Consider the following 18,311-nt stretch of genomic DNA (forward strand, 5'->3'; position numbering starts at 1 on the left):
AAAGACAGAGGCCTGACCTGGTCTTGCCCCAAGATCAGCTTCTCCTCTGACTCAAGCTGCAGCTCCCCCAACCCCCCCGTCAAAGTTCCAGCAAATTCCAGGCCAACACTGCTCCTCTGAAGCCCCAAGCTGTCCATCCCCTCTGGCTGATAGGCCCCAAGCACTTCCCAGGGAGCCGCCACTATCGTGTAAAGACCTGGGGTCCTGCCTGGAGCCCTGCAGCTACCCAGCTTTCTCTGATCAAACAGGAGGACTTAGCGGCAGCCCAGAAACCACACCCAGCTGCTACCCCGTGGCTGTGCCGGTCTCCTTCCTGCCCCCTGTTCTCTCTTGCCCCCTTGTCGTAAGCCTTTCTGGAGACACTAGGGGGACAGGACCTTTTGTGGGGCCTGCTCAGATTCAGAGGGGACCTGCTCTCAAGGAACCCACAGAGCAAGGAAGACAAACACAAGGTAGGCGACTTGGGGGCAGAACAGAGTCTCCACTGTCCTGCTCTGTGTACCATACCGGGTGTTAGCCCCAAGGGCATGACAGCAGCGGAACATGCTAGAGAGCGTGCAGGCCACTACAAAATGAAGATGAGAGGCCCTTTATTCAGCCATTACTAGGAGTTCCAAGATGGCGGCAGCAGAGCACGAACCCAGCGAGGGCTCTTCTGAACACAGGCGTCCCATCCAGGAAGCTGGCCCTGCTCCAGCCAGTCACTGAAGGAGCCGTAGGAGGAGGATGACGGAACAGCAGGGTGCGGGTGACAAGCACAGAAAGAGCCCAGTGAGGAGAGGCGGGGAGGGAAGGCGGGATCAAGGTCCTCCTCAGTGTGGAGCTCACGCTGGAGACAGACCAGCCGGGCATCTCCCTCTGGGTAACCTGCAGAGAGTCAGGGTGCCTCGTCTGGGTTCTGACGTCCAGTCCAGGGTTCCCACTGCGTCCAGTTGCTGTGCTTGTCCATGGCTCGAGGCAGGATGGAGTCGTGACCAGCAGGTGTGTGTGGCTGGGGGAGGGCCAGGCCAGAGACACCGTCGTGGGGGGGCAGCAGTCACACCCAGAGGTCCCGTCCGCACTGGGACAACCCAGCCTGTGACTCCAGCAGCAGAGGGGGCCTCAGCACCCTGCCATACCTGCCCCCAGCCAGCACCAGCCTCCAGCCTCTGCAGACTCAGGGAGGCCTCTCAGCTGGGCACTGTGGGCCCTAGGAGGTGAGCAGAAGGGAGTCCTATGCTCCGTCCCTTTGCCTCTCCCTTCCCCGACATCTCCATCAGGCACCATCCCTGTAAACGGGACCAGCCTGTCGCCGAGCACCAGAGGACCCACTCGTATGGGGTAACTTGTCTTGCCCTACTGCAAAATGGTCTTCACGGACACGCAGCCTCCCACGGAGTCCCTGGAAGCTACTGGGTAAAGCAAATGGAAACGCCAGCTTAGACGGGCAAAAGCCGCCAGCAGAAACATCCACCTTCCAAGGATGCTTGCTTGCTACGAACGGCCCAGACCCATTTGTGAGAAGCACCGAAAGTCCCATAGGACAGGGGATCTGGGCTCCATCTCCCCGCTCAGCAGGATTACTGTAGGGAGGAAGGAACGAACTATGGAGCCTCCTCCTACGCCAGGCACGGCCACGGCATCCTCATGGGTGCGTGTGGGTGTACACGTACACGATCTCACACACAGTTGTGTACATAGTGACGCACACACATCACACGTAGGACGCATGGTGCCTGGCCCACGGAGGTCCTCGGAGAATGCCCACTGCTCTCCGTATTCTCATCAATCAACTCATTTCCTTGGAGTTGGCGTAATTAGCCCTGGAGTTACAACAGGAGAGGAAAGGGATTTGCCCAAGGTCACACAGCCAGGGAATGACAAGCTGTGGATTAGTCCTAGGTCTCCCGCTTCAAACACCCTGTTCCCACCTCTGGGCCACTGGCCATGCAGGTGTGGCCCTCACAGCCCTTCCCCACTACCCTCTATCCAGTTCACATGCTACCCCTTCCACAAGACCATCCTCAGTCCTAGTTCCAGAACTAATTTCATATGCTATTTCCCCTATTAAAATCAGCAATGACAAAGTGAAGGAGGTTATAAACGAACACTATTAGCATCCCCCTGTTAGCAGGCAGGGGCTGGGCGTGGACACAGAGATGAATTCAACAGGATAAGGCTCTCCCTTGGAGGGGCTCAGAATCTGGGCAAGGAGTGCAGAGGGTCCCCAACACCCTCCGAGGCACGCAGCCCCATGACTACGGCCTCCCATTCCGCCTGGATCTCGGGGCAGGGGCATGTCCTCTCCGCCAGCTCCTCGCCCTACTTCTCTGCTCCGCTTGTCCCCCCCCGAGCGGGAACCTGCCGCGTGGCTTCTCTGTGCCTCAGTGTTCTCATCTGTAAAACAGAGCAACAGTGGTGCTGACCCTCCCCAGGGCTGCAGCGGGCTAAGAAATTCAACCAGCTAATCCTGTGAGTGCTTGTGCTGGATAAAGTTGGTCGGGTCACGCTTTAATCTTCGCCAGGGGAGCCTAGGGGAGCGTCCCTGAAGGTGACAAAGCTGGTTTGCATCTGTGCTTCCGACCCAAAGCCCGGGGAGCAGAGAGGAAAAAGGGGGCTGCCACCGCCCCCAGCCCGGCAGACTCTTGGCATGCTTCCTACCGCCGCCACACACACACCCCCCCCCCCCGCTCTGGCCGGGGAGGGCCCCGTCTTCCTGCTTTCATCAGCAAGGTGTGCAAAAGGAGCTTCGCAGGCTGCACTATTTGGGGAAAAAGCTGATGGTGGCAGCAGCAGCTGCTCTTTTTAATTCTGGGAACCTGCAAGGGCATTTCAAAGTGAAAAGAAACCTCTGCCTTCAGCAGGTGTCCAAATGCTGCCGCAAGGCTGGGTGCTTACCCCAGCCCAGGGTGGGCTTTGCCAGAGACCCTGCACCAAGCCCAACATAATTTCTCTATTTAAAAGGAAGGGAGAGAGAGAGAACGAAAGAAGAAGAAAAAAAAAGGTGCAGCCGAGCATTAGCTTGCACCTGCCCGGGAAGTTGGGCAGAGTGTCTGGGTGAACTCAAACGAACAGGCCCCAGAGAAGGGGTGCGGGTTCTTCCAGGGGTCTCCATGCCCCCTGCGGACCCACCACCCCCCCATGGGCAGGGCGTAGGGAGCCCCACGCGTGGGAAAGTCCAGGGGGGCCGGGCACCGAGACAAGGAAGAGGGACCACGCCCTCCCTAGGCCCCCTGCAGTGACCTTCCCAGAGGACGGATGAAGGGCGAGGGAGCCAGAAGCCAAGCGACCTCCCCGCCAGACAAATTACTTCTGCCTGAAGAGCACCACTCACCACCCAACAGCCCAGCCTCCCCACGCCTCCTCTCTCGGCACACACACCCCTCCACCCGCAGGAACAGAGCCCATCCGCAAACACGTGTGTGCCTGATGCAGGGGTGGGGGGCGCAGGACCTCCCTCTTGCTCATAAACACGAGGTTCATTTATTAAGTGCCTCTCTGGCATTTCCTTTTTTGCCTTCATCCTGCTTGTTTAATATTGCATTTGACATTCTCATTTTATAAATGGTAACAGAAGCAGAATGGATGGCTAAAATTAGCTTACGAGAAAGGAGGATGCTGCAAATAGGGTGGTGAACACAGAAGCCTAGTTAAATCCACCCACGTCACCCGGCCCCCGCCCCCCACTTGCAGGCTGGTTCCCAATCAGCTCTTAGCCGTCAGGGTTCAGGTTGCGGAGGAGTGGCCCGAGGCAGGGGAGCGTGCCTACTCCCGGGGCACCCCTGCCAGGGGCAGCGCCCCATGCCAACCCTGGCTTGGGCCTCCGTGGACCCCATGGCCCAGAACCCACAGCTTGAGAGACCAACCCAGGACTCGCCTGCTCTCTCATCGCCCTGCCCCCACCACCCCCAGAAGCCGCTATGCTGGGGGCGAGTCCCCCAGATGTGCCCCGGGCTGAAGGCAGCAAGCCTGAGTGCTTGCCAGGCTTTGCTTTTTGAAGTGGGGTTTTCGGAACCTCCCCACTGTCGGACTCAGCCGAAGGGCTGAGCTGGCCAGGACATGCACCCACCTGCTCTTCTTGGGCCCGCCTTCCGGCCAGGGCACGACAAGTACCCACCGTACACCTTCCTACCTGCCTGGGTCTGCACCCCTGCATTTCGCAGACTGTCCAGGACCCCCTTCCCTTAGGATTATTACATATTTGTGCAGTAAAAGGATCCAAAGAATAATGAAAGTGATGATGACGATAACAGTAACAGTAAAAAAGGCCCATTGCTTTGATAGACCACGCTCACCTAGTCCCAGCTCCCAGCAGTCTCTGACAGATGTGCCATCCTTACCTGTCGGAGGGGGAGCCACACACAGGTGACAGGTAACCTGTACAAGGTCACAAAGTCTAGCAATGAGCAGCCAGCCGTCCTGGGGTACATTTGGGAGTGAGGGATTTCTGACACGCTCTTCTGGGAAGGCCTCTTGGGTGGACAGCACCCTGTTCTGTCCCTTCCTTTGCTCCCTACCCGCTCAGCACTTGAGGTCCGTTAAGAATGAAGGCACTGCTTTCGGCATGCTACTACCCCAAACCCCAGCATCCGTTTGGGGCACTGCTGACCCCCTCTGCCTTAGGCTAGTAACCAGCTAACTCCATAGTCCACACCGGTGAGCTCTTGCCTACAAGCCTTTCCTTGGGCCCCTTGAGATAGGCAGACTGCACCTGCTCTGGGCGACAGCAGTACAGGCCAGGAGCTGAAGCTGTGGCCCCCAAGGCAAATCCTGCTGATGCTTTGTTTTTATAAAATGAGTTTTATGTGAACACAGCCATGCCCACCCACAGACGTATCATCAGTGGCTACGTTATGGTCTATGATGGTAGAGTTGAGTCGTTGTAACAGAGACCTAGGGCCCTGAAAGCCTAAAATATTTACCGCCTGGCCCTTTACAAAGCTTCTGGGCACTTGGGTTAGGCCAAATGGAAGAAACTTGCGGGAACCAATGGGGTTTTCAGGAGGGTGATTCCTTCAAGGCTACCAGATTACAGACCCTGCACCAGAGCAGTCCAAGAGCACCTAGGGCCAGGAACTGAACCAGGGCCTTCAATAAGCTGCAAAGGACAGTGGTCACCATCCTCCCCATCTTAGGCTCAGATGTGTGGGATATTCACCTGGGCATAGGACAACCAGTGACGGATATGGGATTCAGGCTCAGGTCCATGTGTTCTAAAGCCTTGAGAGCTTCTAAGTGACCAGGAGGTCCTGTTTTGGGGACAAGGGCATGAACATGTCACTTGGAGGACCCAGCTCCTCACTCCAGTGGATGTGCCTCAAACATCTGAGACCCTTGTCCAAGACGGACAGCATGCCAGCACCGGTGGTGTGTTTGTGGGGGGGTGGTCCCTGGCATGGATGGCTTCCTTCAGCGGGGATACAAGGGTCGGGGGGCTGGTGTCACGCACACAAAGGGAGTGTGGGGTGGTGCTAAGAGCAGGAGACCAGCCTAGGGATCCCATGCCAGGCTGTCTCATCCAGCTCCAGGCTCCTGGGGCCTCAGCCCTCACTCCAGGTCCCTTCCTTGCGACACCTAATGATTTATGACCGACCCACAGCTCCCACACCATCTCGTTAGCAGCGATCCTTGCCTGAGGCTTCTTAGGCTTCTAATGTGCACACACCTCACTAGGGACTTGTCAAAATGCAGATTCTGATTCCCTAGCTCTGGGGCTGGGGCCCGAGAGTCTGCATTCCTAACGAGCCTGCAAAATGCCCAGCGAATTTCAAAAATCAGATCACCTCAATGGAACAAGGGAAAGGATGATTTAAAGGAATCCTATAGAAATCCTTGTACAAAGCAAATAAAAACTCTGTCTTCATTGGTCAAACCAACCCAGGATTTTCAGTTAATGAGGTTGTGCCTAAGTTGGCCGCAGGGTTTAGTGGGAAGAACACTGGGTTGGAGCCAGAACACCACAGGTTCAAATCCCAGCTTTGCCACTTAGAACCGTGGACTGTGGACGTCCCTTTGTGGCTCTGAGCTTGGGAGCCTGTTCTATAAAACGGGACAAGGACCGCGTGCATGTAAAGCCCCATCACGGTGCCCAGGAAAGGTCCACATCCTGCTGTTGAATCAGGGGTCAGAAGAGGTGCCCTTGTTCAGGCAGCCCTTAGATCACACCCCACGTTCTCCACCAGCGAGGCTCTCCCCACTCCATCTGCGGTGGGGATGGAGCTGGGCCTCGGAGGGAGCCTGGGGAGCAGGTCAGTGTCACTGCCCGCCTCCCTCCCAGGGGGCTGCGAGCTCCTGGGAGGCTGTGCTGGCCCAAGGCTCATCCCTGCCATGGCGGGGGCGGGGGAGGGGGGGCTGCTTTGATCAGGTGCACGCAGTGGGAGGCTCACGGAGCAGTTGGGACAGGAGCCCTCTCGGAGCATCACCGGGTGGCGCTGCAGAGGCATTTGTGCATGTTTCCTGAGGAGGAGCACAGCTGCGTCTCACTCTGCCCCGCACAACAGTGGGAAGGGGCCGAGTCCAGGTCTCCTGGCTTGGGCCCCCGAGCTCAGGGGTGGCCAGCTGCCCCCCATATGTGTGGCTCACACGCCTCTGGGGCAGTGCGGGGAGAGGCCTGAAATCTGTCATGACCCATGGGGACACCTTAAGCCCAAGCCTGGCCCTTCACCCCAGCCAGGACTCTGGCCCCCAGTGAGCCCATCTCCTCCGCCCTTCTCATAGAAGAACGTGGGAGAACCAGGGGCCACGACACAGCTGACTGGGAGGGGGCCGTAAGCAGTCCTGGTAGCCTGCCACCCAGCGAGGTGACTGTTCGACCATTCGAGTCCCTTTCCTCCAGGAGTTGGTGCTGGCTTAAGGGGGACCAACATGAGCTCTGGATAAGAGCTCTCTGGGCTTCAACTTGGGGGCTGCCTCTGAGTGTCTGGCCCCGGGGCAGACTGCTTAACTTCTCTCTTTGCCTCACCTACTTATCAGTAAAATGGGGGATAACGATCAGTACCTACATCAGTGTGTCTGTGACAGAAGAAAAAGAAGCATAAAGTGAGCTCTCAGCAGAGTCTACAGTTGGCACTAAAAAATATGAGTTATTGGTGGGATCTCTTGGGGAGGAGTGCAATGGGGGCCTCTTGTGGTCCATACAACCCCCTTCCCCGCTGCTGCCGCCGCCACCACCACCACGGACATGACCTCAAGGGAGGGTCTGTATGGGAATGGGGGCTGGGCTGCTGTGATCCCAGCTTCCCGAGGGCAGTGACCCTGACACAGAAGGCCTTGTGTCTGCTGTGGGTTCTCTCCGACACGGGAGAAGAGCCCCCCCCCCCTTTTTAATGCCCAAGAGATTCACCAACCAAATCAGATGGGAAATGGCTTTGGGAATTATGATGCGCCCTCGCCGTCGTCACGTGGTCCCTCATGTAATCCTTTATTCATTCCACAATTATTTATCCAGGGCCCGGGGAGCGCCAGCCGGAGGAGTACTGGATTAAGACGGAGAAGATTTGGATTCAAGTCCTATCTCCGTGACTCATCAGCGGCAAGACCTTTCTTATCTGTGAATTGGAGAAAACGGCCGCTCCAGGCACATTCCAGGGGCGGAGCGCAGTAATCTGTCCCTGCAGAATTTGTGAGATTGCGAGTGCTTCCAGGAGACCCGTCCTCACAGCTTCGCAAGCAGTCCAGTTTACAAAACACTCCTACGGACCTTCTAACAACCGTCCGGGTTTCTGCTTGGCAGTCTCTGCATTCTCAGAGTCTTTCCAATCCTTCATTTGAATTCTGTCCATAGCACAGTTTAAATCTATTTCCTTTTCTGTGGGCCTCAGAAGCAGGAAACCGGGATCACAGGATTCTCAGCCAATTCAGGCTTCTTCAGAGGACGGTGTGCTGGAGGGGTCCTTTCTGTGACGATGACACGGCCGATGGAAAGAGCTTGCAGTTATCAAGCTCATAGTTACTGAGGTGTTTGGCCTTTGCTGCTGGTACCTCCCTGAGGCCCAGCGACCCCACCAGGCGGTCCCCACGGGCCCCGTTATCCTGGAGCTTGGCGACACCTGGTGCCCTTCCAATGGCTTCTTCTAGGACCTGGAATTTCCCCTTTAGAGCTGGTGACTGGTGGGTCAGGGCTGGGCACATGCAGGGACTCCTTCAAAGCCCATGTGTGATCCTCACCACCCCTCACCCACCCCTTCCTCTAGTCTACTTCCATTTTTGCTATGCCCTTAAAGAACAAGGACCAGCCCCAGATTCAAAAGAAATCAGAAACCCTGCCACTATGAACATAGTTAGCCGCATGCACCCCAGTCAGCCTCCAGCTGGGTGGACAAGAAGGTGACAACTGGGAAATGACTGGGGACCACAGACACAAACCTCTCTCTGGCTTCCAGCCAGCCCGTCCATGGGTTATCATCCTTCTGGGGCTGAAATTCTACCTTCTGATGATCCCCTATGTCATCTGGGGATTCACCCCCAAACAACTGTCTTTGCCATTGATCTGGCAGCCAGGAAGCTCAAGACATAGGTCCCTCTACTGCCTATGGGAATAGGGACTGCCTATGGGAGGGGGGTAGATCCCCTGGGCCTCAGTTTCCCCACTGGACCACCGAGGAAAATAAAGCTCTTTCTCACTTGTGCTTGAGGCTTGTCTCCAAGCCAGTCTGTAGTGAAGGGCCTCATGTATGCATTCGAGACAGCACACAGCACAGTCTCTGGCCGGTCTACATAGGGCCTTCCTGATGAACCGTTAAGTCCTGGCAGGACAGGAATGGTGTCTGCCAGTGCCCTCAGATGCCTCTTCCACTCTCCGCTGCCCAGGCAGCCCTCCGTGGAGCCCATCAGGAGCATGCCTGGCTAGGAGAAACAAGGCCTCCGGGCACTGTGCTTACATTTCCTTTTAAGCCCCCTGTCTCTCTAGTTTGTAAAAACAGCAAGTAGCATCTACCAAAAGAGAGACGTACTAACTGGAAGGCACTGAGTTGGGGGCGGGTGACGGGGTGGGGAGAAGGGACGGTGGGCAGTGCAGAGAATGCCGAGGAAGGGGTCCTGTGTTATTCCTACATGCTTATCTCCCTGGTACCATTTTAATGCCTGAGCTGACACGTCTAACTTACAGTATGCAAAGAAACAGCATTTTCATTTCGGATGCATATGATGGCTAGGAACAATATGAACAATATTATTTTAGTGCCCTGGGAAAAAATTAGCAAGTCAAATATTGAATCAGGCCTGTAGCACGACATGCAAGGCAGACTGCTTTGATCTTATCCCCACTAAAAGCTCTATTATTGAATTTAAAGTCAGTGAACACATATCGGACCAATATACAATGCACATCTGAACGCACGTTTCAGAAGCCAGGAATGCTTTGACTAAAGGGAGAAAATACCAAAGTTACAGCTACAATTGAAACACAAATTTGCCCTCCCTCTTCTCATGGGGCTGGAGGCTCTGCTGGCTAACCAAAATATTTTGGCCCCAAAGGGCCTGCTGATGACTCCAGGAACACCTGCCGAGCTCCCACATCTCTGGAGCCAACAAGGAAGGGGTTTCTTGCCCACAGACTCACTTTGAAGGAGTTAAGAGACCTCCCACAAGCCAATGTGCACGCTGGCGCCCTCTGGTGGCCACTTCTCTGGGAGGCCTACCTGTTTAGGGGGCCTTCCCAGGAAAAGTAGCTTTTAAGAGCCAAACAGAGGGATGGAAGAGGGTGCTCCTGAGGGTAAAACCAGCGAGCTGATGGGAAGGGGAGGATGTTAACTACCCAGCAGGGCCCAAACGCACAACAAACTTGGGTGGTAAACCTCCTTCCCAAGAGATAGCCCTCAAAAAGCCAAACCAAACAGCAAATTCGTATCCTAAGCCGCAGGTCAGCAAATTATAACACACAGGCCACCTGTGGTTCCCCTGCTGGCTTCTGTACATACAGCCCAAGGGCAAAGAAGGGTTTCTATACTTTCAAGTGGTAAAAATATAAACAGATACATAAATATTTTGCCACATGAGAATGACACAAGATCAGCGTCTGCGTCCATCTGCACAGCTTTATGGACCCACTGCGGTATCCGTGCGGGACTGTCCACGCAGGCTTCTGCCGCGGCTTTGGGACGCTGTGACCGTCAGCTGCATGGCCGGCAAAGCTGGGGATATTTACCACTTGGCCCTGCCCCAAGAGTCTGTCAACTCTTGCCGTTCACAGGACTGAACCCTTAGAATCTCGTCCCCATGCCCACCCTGCCCAGCTTCTCATGTGAGGATGCGGGCTTTGGAAGTCTGCAAGACAAAGCTGGGCACACCGAGGGGAGGGAAGGCATCGCAGCGCGAGCCCTACAAACTTACCATTTTATTATTGATTTCATGGAAATGAATCTCACAGACTTTCTCCACAACATCTTCATTCTCAAACGTGACAAAGCCAAACCCTACAGGAAAAAGGAAAACAAAACAGAAACAAAAACAAAACAGAGGGGGTGGTGAGTTCGGTTCCAGCCAGCCACATGTTTGTCTTTGATGTCCTGCAGCAGGGACAAGGCTCCTGATCTGAGGTGGGGGGCCGGATCCCTGGGAAGGGCCTCCAGGTTGGGGAAATGCTTTCTAATTTGTACCGAGCACCCTTCCGACAGCGAGGAAAAGTCAATGATTTCACCCACACGCGGCGGGTGCTGTGTGGCTTACATTTGCCCTGAAGCAAACAAGAAATCTACTTGTCTGTTATTTACAAGGGTCAGAGCCCTGCGGCTCTCCACGCTGAGGCAGGCGGGCGGACGACCCCGTGCTCCGGCGGGGATCACCATGGGGCCACACGTGCCCTTTCCGCGCTGGAATGGCCAGCCCTGGGGTCGGCCTCCAGACGGAGGTGGTTATTTGTCCTTTTCTTCCTGAATTACTTCCTCTAATACCTCATCAGGACATCCTGAGGCCTGGAAGAAACTATTAAAAGTTTCAGGCCTCTGTTCTACACAGGCTTCCTTTTTCTACCGCTGCTTCCAAAGCGCGGCGGATCTGGGGCAGTTTAAGACTCTTTGATGCCTGCTGTCAGCCCGTCAGCCATCCACTGTATTTACTCGGCTGGAGACCGGCTTTGCTAGACAAGCTGTACTGAAGAATTTTGGCAGGCGACCGCTGCTCAGCATCCTGAGTTGCTCTCGCTACCCTCCTGCCCCTCCCTTTCTTCTCCTCCCGCCCGGGACGGGGTTCCAGCACGCTGCCCCATCTGTGGCCCCACTCAGTAAGCACTGCTTTACCACACAGGCCCGCTCAGGGAACAGCACTAACACCACGAGGAAACACACGTGCAGCAGGTGCAGACGCCCGGATGGGAAGGCAGCAGACCGGACTCGGCGCATATGAACTTATGTGGCTCGCTGGGAAGCCCCCTCCCTACTCTGCACCTCGAGCTTTGCACCTGCAGATTACGGCGGTGAGACCGACCACCCAGCTTGCAGCCCCAATCAGGATTTGCAAGGCTCTTGGCTACAAACTCAAGGTTGTGTACCCCCCACCCCCAAACAGCCCCAATTCCCACCTTGAAATCCTGACCCAGGGTGATGGCTTCAGGAGGCGGGGCCTTGGGGAGGAAAGGGCATCATGGGAGTGGCCACCTCATTAGTGTCCTCAGGAAAGACACCAGAGAGAGAAAGCACGTGCTTTCTCTCTCTCTTTTCTGCTGGCTGAGGACACAATGAAAAGATGACTATTCTGCACCAGGAAGAGGGCCTTCACCGAAACCCTGACCATACTGGCACCCTGACCTTGGGACTTTCAGCCTCCAGAATGGTGAGAAATACATTCCTGTTGTTGATAAGCCTCCCCGTCTATTGTCCTTTGTAATAGCAGCTCAAATTGACCAAGACTCTATGGTCCCCAAAGACATGAACCTGGCCCCAGCTAGGAACAGGGAAGTCAGAATGGCTACTTTGTATTAGGATAGCGTTTCCCAGCAATGAGTTTAAAACAACAAAAAAAATACAGGTCTTTCCTCTTCAGGCTTCTGTGTCAAGTTTGGGTCCTGGAAACCCAGGGTAGAGAGATAATCTGGTCCCTTCCGTGTCTCTCCCCTCTGGCTGTCCCACCACCATCTCTGAGGAACAGCAGAGAACAGGCAGCTGATATACCCTGAGCTCCTCCATCATGGCTCCTGCAGGATCTAGAACATTCCTAGGGAGAGGACTGGACACAGCCACTTGCTAGTCTCAAACAACGTCCAGCAAAACAGAGGGCCGGGACCAGCACACGAATGGCAGCCACGGTCTTCATTAGGATACGTGCTTTATTACCACACACCAAATAGAGGGCCCAACAAAAAACTTTCCACCAGATATACAACCCCGGGCCCCATACCAGGTCCCCGGAAAGGGAGGAACAGCACCATCCTCCAGGTTCCCTCTGTCTGGGCATCTCCTGCTCTTTGGCCCTCAGGTCTATGGACTGTGAGCTGAGCTCTGGCAGAGCCACACCCAGAGGCGGTCTCCCCATCGTTTCTCTTTGCACTTTGGTGTGCTAGCTCCCCATGCGCCCTTCAAAGGAGTGTGAAAACCATCAGGTAAGTCTCTCGCCCAAGCAGGGACCCCATCAGCACACAGGGGACCAGCATCACTTTGGTTAACCCCCTCCCTTCTGCCCACGTCCTACAGCCCAAATCCTAGGGGCCCCTCGAGAGAGGATGAAGATGCAGGGCCCTTCAAAAGGTCCTCCGTGAAGGGTGGGGCGGCATGGCAGAGGATGGGGGAAGCTGTAGGGTGCAGGGATCCGCTAGCACGGGCTTCACGGGACCAAGGCAGGGCTGGGTCCCCAGGATTCACAGGGCCCCTAACACACAGAGCGTGCCAGGTCGCGGACGGCTGAATGAATGAACCATTTCTGCCCATCTGGGGTCTGAGTATCTTGTTAATCCACCTGTACCACCGCCTCCCCTCAAGATGGACTTGGCCCTTCCTTCTGCGTTTACAGGCTCACACCTGTGCTAGGCATCCTCGAGGGCGCAGAGATCAGTAGGACAATGTCCTTTTTCTGAAGCAATGGACTCCCTGAGTGGCACAAGTCAGAGGTTCCCACCCAAGGAGAGCATCTCCTCGCCCCTCCCTCCCTTCCAGACTGCGGGTCACCCTGAGATTTATTTGTCTCTGAAGGTCACTTCTCTAACCTGTATCTAAACCCAGTTAACACATGAATCCCTAAGCCAGCCTGGACATGTTGGTACTCAGGGAAAACCTCACTGCTAACTGGGATGAGTGTAATGAGCTGAAGCATGGCGCCCCAAAGCTGTGTCCCCATCCTAACCCCTGGACCCAAGGAATGTAACCTTCCTTGTTTGGAAAAAAGGGTTTTTGCAAATGTAATGAAGTTAAGGATCTCAAGAATGAGGGCGAGCCAGAGCCAATGACAGGCACTGTTAGGAGAGAAAGGAGAGGGGAAATTTGAGACCTAGAGGACAGAGAGGGGGGAAGGACAGAGAGGGCCACAGCCACTAGCCCACTCCCCCACGGGTGGGTCACACGTGACCTCCCCAGCCAGGCCCAGCAGGGCAGAAGGCAGGAGTGTGTGGACAAATGAACCCAACCCATCCGTGCCATCAGGAAATAACAGGAAGTCCGTGCCAGTCAAGGGCACAGCTCCACAAGCCAGAGGACAGCCTGGTTCAGAGCCAGCTTGCTGCTGAGCACAGGTCCTAGATCCTGGAACGGTGCCCAGGGTAAGTCAAGTCACCGTGGGGGTCACGAGTTGAGATGACCGCCACGGGAGCTGCTTTCCTGCAGCTGCCCACGCCTTCCCAGTCTACTCCACAGATCTCTGTCTGAACTCCAGGCAGAGGACCATTCAGGCCCCCCTGTCGCCCCAGTTTCTCACTCCATGCCATGTCTCCGAGCTGGGCGGAGGCGTGCCAAGAGCTGGGAGACAGGAATCCAAATGCAGACTGTGCACCAGAAAGGGCAGAGGCAGCACTTGCCCCATCATTCTGACTCTTACATCTCCCTGCGGGTCCCTTCCCTAACCCCACAGGGCTCTAAATTTGAGTACCACAAAAATGATTTTCCTGATCAAAGGAGAGAGGCTGGATCTCAAGCCTATGTACCTTGGACGCAAAACAATTCAGTGATGTCAAGACTCATTTGCAGTATTTTAAAGACCTATATCGTTTCAACAGCCCTGTCTGTTTGGTCCAAATAGAGAAAACAAACTTGATTGTGTCTAAAATATTTATGTATTCCATTTGAGAAAGCGAAGAAACCATGAAACACTTAATTATCAATAAATGTTATTCCTTAACATATAATCATTTTCCCCTCACAGGTGCATTATCATTTACAACGAATTAGTAATTCAGTGGAGAACCGCCCCCAAATAAATTAAACAGGAGGGTAAAAGACAAGACAACGGGGTCAGGAATTTGGGAAGGAGAGGGTGGTGGGTGGGAAAAATCCTTTTTCGGCATCGAAGTCTCTTTTTTGAAATTAATTTAATTGGATAAAATGTACCTAACATAAAATTTATCACTGCAACCTTTTCTCTCTTTTTTTTTTTTTTTGGCGTACGCTTTGGTGACAGTAAGCACATTCATGATATAGTGCAATGATCACACTATCCATTTCCAGAACTTTTTTTTTTTTTAAACCATCCTGAACTGAGACTCTGTACCTAGCAAGCCACAGCTCCCCATTCCTCCCTCCATCAGTCCCCGGTAACCTTGGTCTACTTTCTGTCTCTAGGAATTTGCCTCCTCTAGGCACCTCAGATGAGTCGAATCCCACAGTATTTGCCCTTTTGTGTCCGGTTTATTTCACTCAGCATATTTTTCCAAGGCACGGTCGTCTTTCGAATGGCCTGCCGGATGTATGGATTCTACCTGAAACTCAGGACGTCTGATTCTTCCTGAGAAGGGACAGGAAGGACTCAAGATTTCCCTCCCATTTCTCCAAAGGAGAACCCCTCAGAGAATCAGAAATGGAGCCTCATGAATGCCCACCAAACAGAGGCACAGCAGTCAGGTAAAAGAAACACATGATTATCCTCACTCAAAAAAAAAAAAAAAAAAAAGAAAAAGAAAGAAAGAAAAAAATTAAAAAAAGAAAGAAAGGGCGCCTGGGTGGCTCAGTGGGTTAAAGCCTCTGCTTTCGGCTCAGGTCATGATCCCAGGGTCCTAGGATTGAGCCCTGCATTGAGCTCTCTGCTCAGCGGGGAGCCTGCTTCCCCCCCTCTGTCTGCCTCTCTGCCTACTTGTGATCTCTGTCTGTCAAATAAATAAATAAAATCTTTAAAAGAAAAAAAGAAAGAAAGAAAGAAAGAAAGAAAGAAAGAAAGAAAGAAAGAAAGAAAGAAAAGCAAGGACCAAACCAAATAATGAGCTGTGTGCTCTGGGCCTCTAAAAGCAGGCAGAACCAAAGGGATGTGTGTGTGAGGATGGGGGTGGGGAGGCATCCTGCTCTGGTCCCTGCCAAGGCAGGGACTGTGACCCATGGTGAGTCTAGGAGGGCTCACCCTCCATCAGGGCCCGTGGGGGTGCCCCCTTGACCACCCCCTGCTCGGGCTCTCATCTCCCTTGATCCTAAGGAGGGCTCACCCTGAAGCCAAAGAACTCTGGAGGTATTTAAAGTCACTCAAGCTGTCATTCAGAACCAAGGGGAACCCTAGGGACTGACCACTGGGGTGGGGAGGAAATTTGGGGAACAGGCTAGCTCACCAAAGGAACCCTCCCACCTGTCATCAGCAAAGCGGCACCTGACCAGCCTCTCAGGAAGCCCCCACCTGAACTGTACCCCTCATTTCTGAGGGGCCTCCAGCAGTTGGCAAATCTGGCACAAAGAAGGTGGTGGAAAGAGGAAACCCCAAAGAGAAAGGGTTTAAGGACGGAGATAAATAGGAGAGTTGACAGGGAGCGTTTAAAAATGAAAACTCTACAGCATTCTCCTGAATGAAGCTATTATGGGAAACTAACAAGTGAGCTCTATTTAAGAGATAAGCATTTAACAGTCAAACCTTTTTTCCCTCTTTTATTCAAATGAACAAAACTGAATATTCATCTGAATAACACAAAGCTATAAAACACACACACAGAAGAAGAGAACAGAAATCTGAAAATAAGAATACCTCAAAATTAAAACGACCCATTGCGGACACAGGCCCTGAGGAACCCCGGACAGGTGACTTTCGAAGAACTCTTTTTTTTTAAGGTCAGGGAGGGCAAGATGGGGATGGCCACGTCCTCGCCTCAAAAACAATTTTCTTCTCTTATATAGGTCAATGAACACCAATAGGCAATCGCGTGATGCCTGATGCATTTTCAGTGAAAATCAATGCAAGTCATGAGTTAACGCACTTGGTTAACGGGGGAAAAAAGGATGGAGAAACCCGTGCCCCCTCCCAGACAGTCGAATTTATTCAGGGAATCCCATGAGGAGTTTAAGGTATATGTACAAGCCTGTTTAGAACAGCCCAGCGTTGGAGGAAGCGGTAGTCTCCGCCAGCTGCTTTCAGTATAAATACAAACCTCTTGCGTTCGGGTGTGGGGAGCCCTTTGTGGTTTCAAAATGCTTCACCCCAAGTTAACTGCGGGAGAGGCGGGGCAGGCTCTACCATCATCATTTTGCTCAACTGCTTGACATCGTTTCAAATGACCCATCCAGGGTGACACGTGGGTACTAAGCCAGAGCAAGACATCTGGGACTTCCTTGGGTTTGTGAATGTTCGGGATGGATTTGGTGGCCCCAGGGCTCAAGAGGGTAAGAGCCTGGGCCAGGAGACATGGGGCCTTGCATGCTCCCTGAGTCAGCCGGCACCGAGCTGGGCATCGGCTAGTGTCATCTCGGGCTGCTCGCCACCCCCAACTCAGAACGTGGCTGGGTCACCCGTAGGAGCAACAAGCAGGTTTGGCTAGACCATTTCGTCTGCCTTGAAGGGTTTTCCTGGAAGCCCAGATGGAGAGGGTCTGAGTGCCACCCGTCCGCATGGTTCCATCGGGCAAGAGGCAGGCAGGCGGTGGGTATGCACAGACGCATGGCAGGCTGGCGTTGCTTCCCATGTCCTGGGTTTGCCCTAAAAAACATCTACGTGACTCAGAAGATGGATCTGTCCCAAGAAAAAAAACACACACGGTCTTTCCAGAAGAAGTGACATGTTACCGATCGTCACTTTGGGACACTCCCTGCGTGTTACCTGGACGTTTGTGAAACCCACTCTAAAGATAATTTTAAAAAGAGAAAGCCTGTCTCCATTTGTTGAGCCGCTGTTCACTCCGTCCTCACAGCGTCTCCCGTGGAGGAGGAATATTCCCACTCGACGGATGAAGGATCGAGGCCTGGGTGGGAGCCGGTGTTCTTCCCACCATGGCCCACTTCCTCCGTAGGGAAGGTGGTCACTCTGCTTCTGGGATCTCTTAGATTCTAAATTTGTCCTGCAACCTGGGTCTCACAAGCCTGCCCTGTCACCTTTCCCTGTGAGAATCTCTACCCAATGGGCAACAGCACCTCGCCCTAACAACCCAGCAGGAGGAGGACCACAAGACGGGGCGGGGTAGAGATGTGTCCATCCGCCCCTGTTTCCTACCTGCTCCCCCCACTGCCCCAGACATCTGTGTCCTTCCACAGAAAGGCAGCAAAGGGAAAACGGAGGTTTTTCAGAAATGCACAACAAAGATGACTTTTATAAAGAAAACCAACAAGGCTCTCTCCTAAGCCAGTCTAACCTAGGATGTGCACGGGGTGAGTGACTTCCCTGGATGTTTCTAGAACCCACCCACAGACCTGCCGGATAGGAAACGAGGCTGGATTATCAGGCTCCATCATGCCTCCCTTGTGAGTCAGCAAGCCCCAGAGGGATTCACCAAGGAGCACTCACTCCCCTGGATGGGTTAAGAACAAAGAACAGGGGCAGGTGTACTGACCCGTGATGGATGCAGGATGCAGCTTCGGGGCTGGTCAGAACAAAGACTCGCGGGCCAGGAGGCCAGCAGAAGCAGATGCTTGCTACTAACCCTCCCCCGCGGCCGGCGAACATGCCTGTGATGAACTCGGGAGGCCTGCAGACATCCTTCTCCCCTCCCCACACCCCATCCCCTTCTACCTCGGTGACGCGAGCCAACAGGCTGCCTCTTTGGGGGACCCCTTCTGACCTGGCCTTTCCTCCCTGCCACGTCCCCCTTCAGGGCAGCACGGCGGCCCTCCCATCGCGGCATCATTCATGCACCTGCTTCCTCGTTTACACCACGAGTTTGGCAGCTGGTTGCTGTAAACGATAATAAAATGCCTTTCCAAAAAATGAAGGAATGTGACCAGACACGCCAGCCATCATGATATTAAAGCCGTGTCAATTAATTTCTCCCCCTGCTTGATAAACGAGCCCCATTCCGT

General features: G+C 54.0%; 1 protein-coding gene across 8 annotated transcripts in view; it reads right to left on the reverse strand.

The window, feature by feature from the left end:
* The window catches only part of MSI2 (musashi RNA binding protein 2), a 385,501-nt gene that overhangs the window by 61,957 nt on the left and 305,233 nt on the right, over positions 1-18,311 (reverse strand). For all 8 annotated transcript variants that reach the window (XM_080826242.1, XM_080826245.1, XM_080826239.1 and 5 more), the window contains exon 8: positions 10,309-10,391. In XM_080826242.1, the coding sequence (XP_080682368.1) occupies positions 10,309-10,391 (83 nt within the window). The remainder of the gene's footprint in view (positions 1-10,308; positions 10,392-18,311) is intronic.

Source organism: Martes martes (genome assembly GCF_963455335.1).
Source record: "Martes martes genome assembly, chromosome: 16".
NCBI classification, from domain to species: Eukaryota; Metazoa; Chordata; class Mammalia; order Carnivora; family Mustelidae; genus Martes; species Martes martes.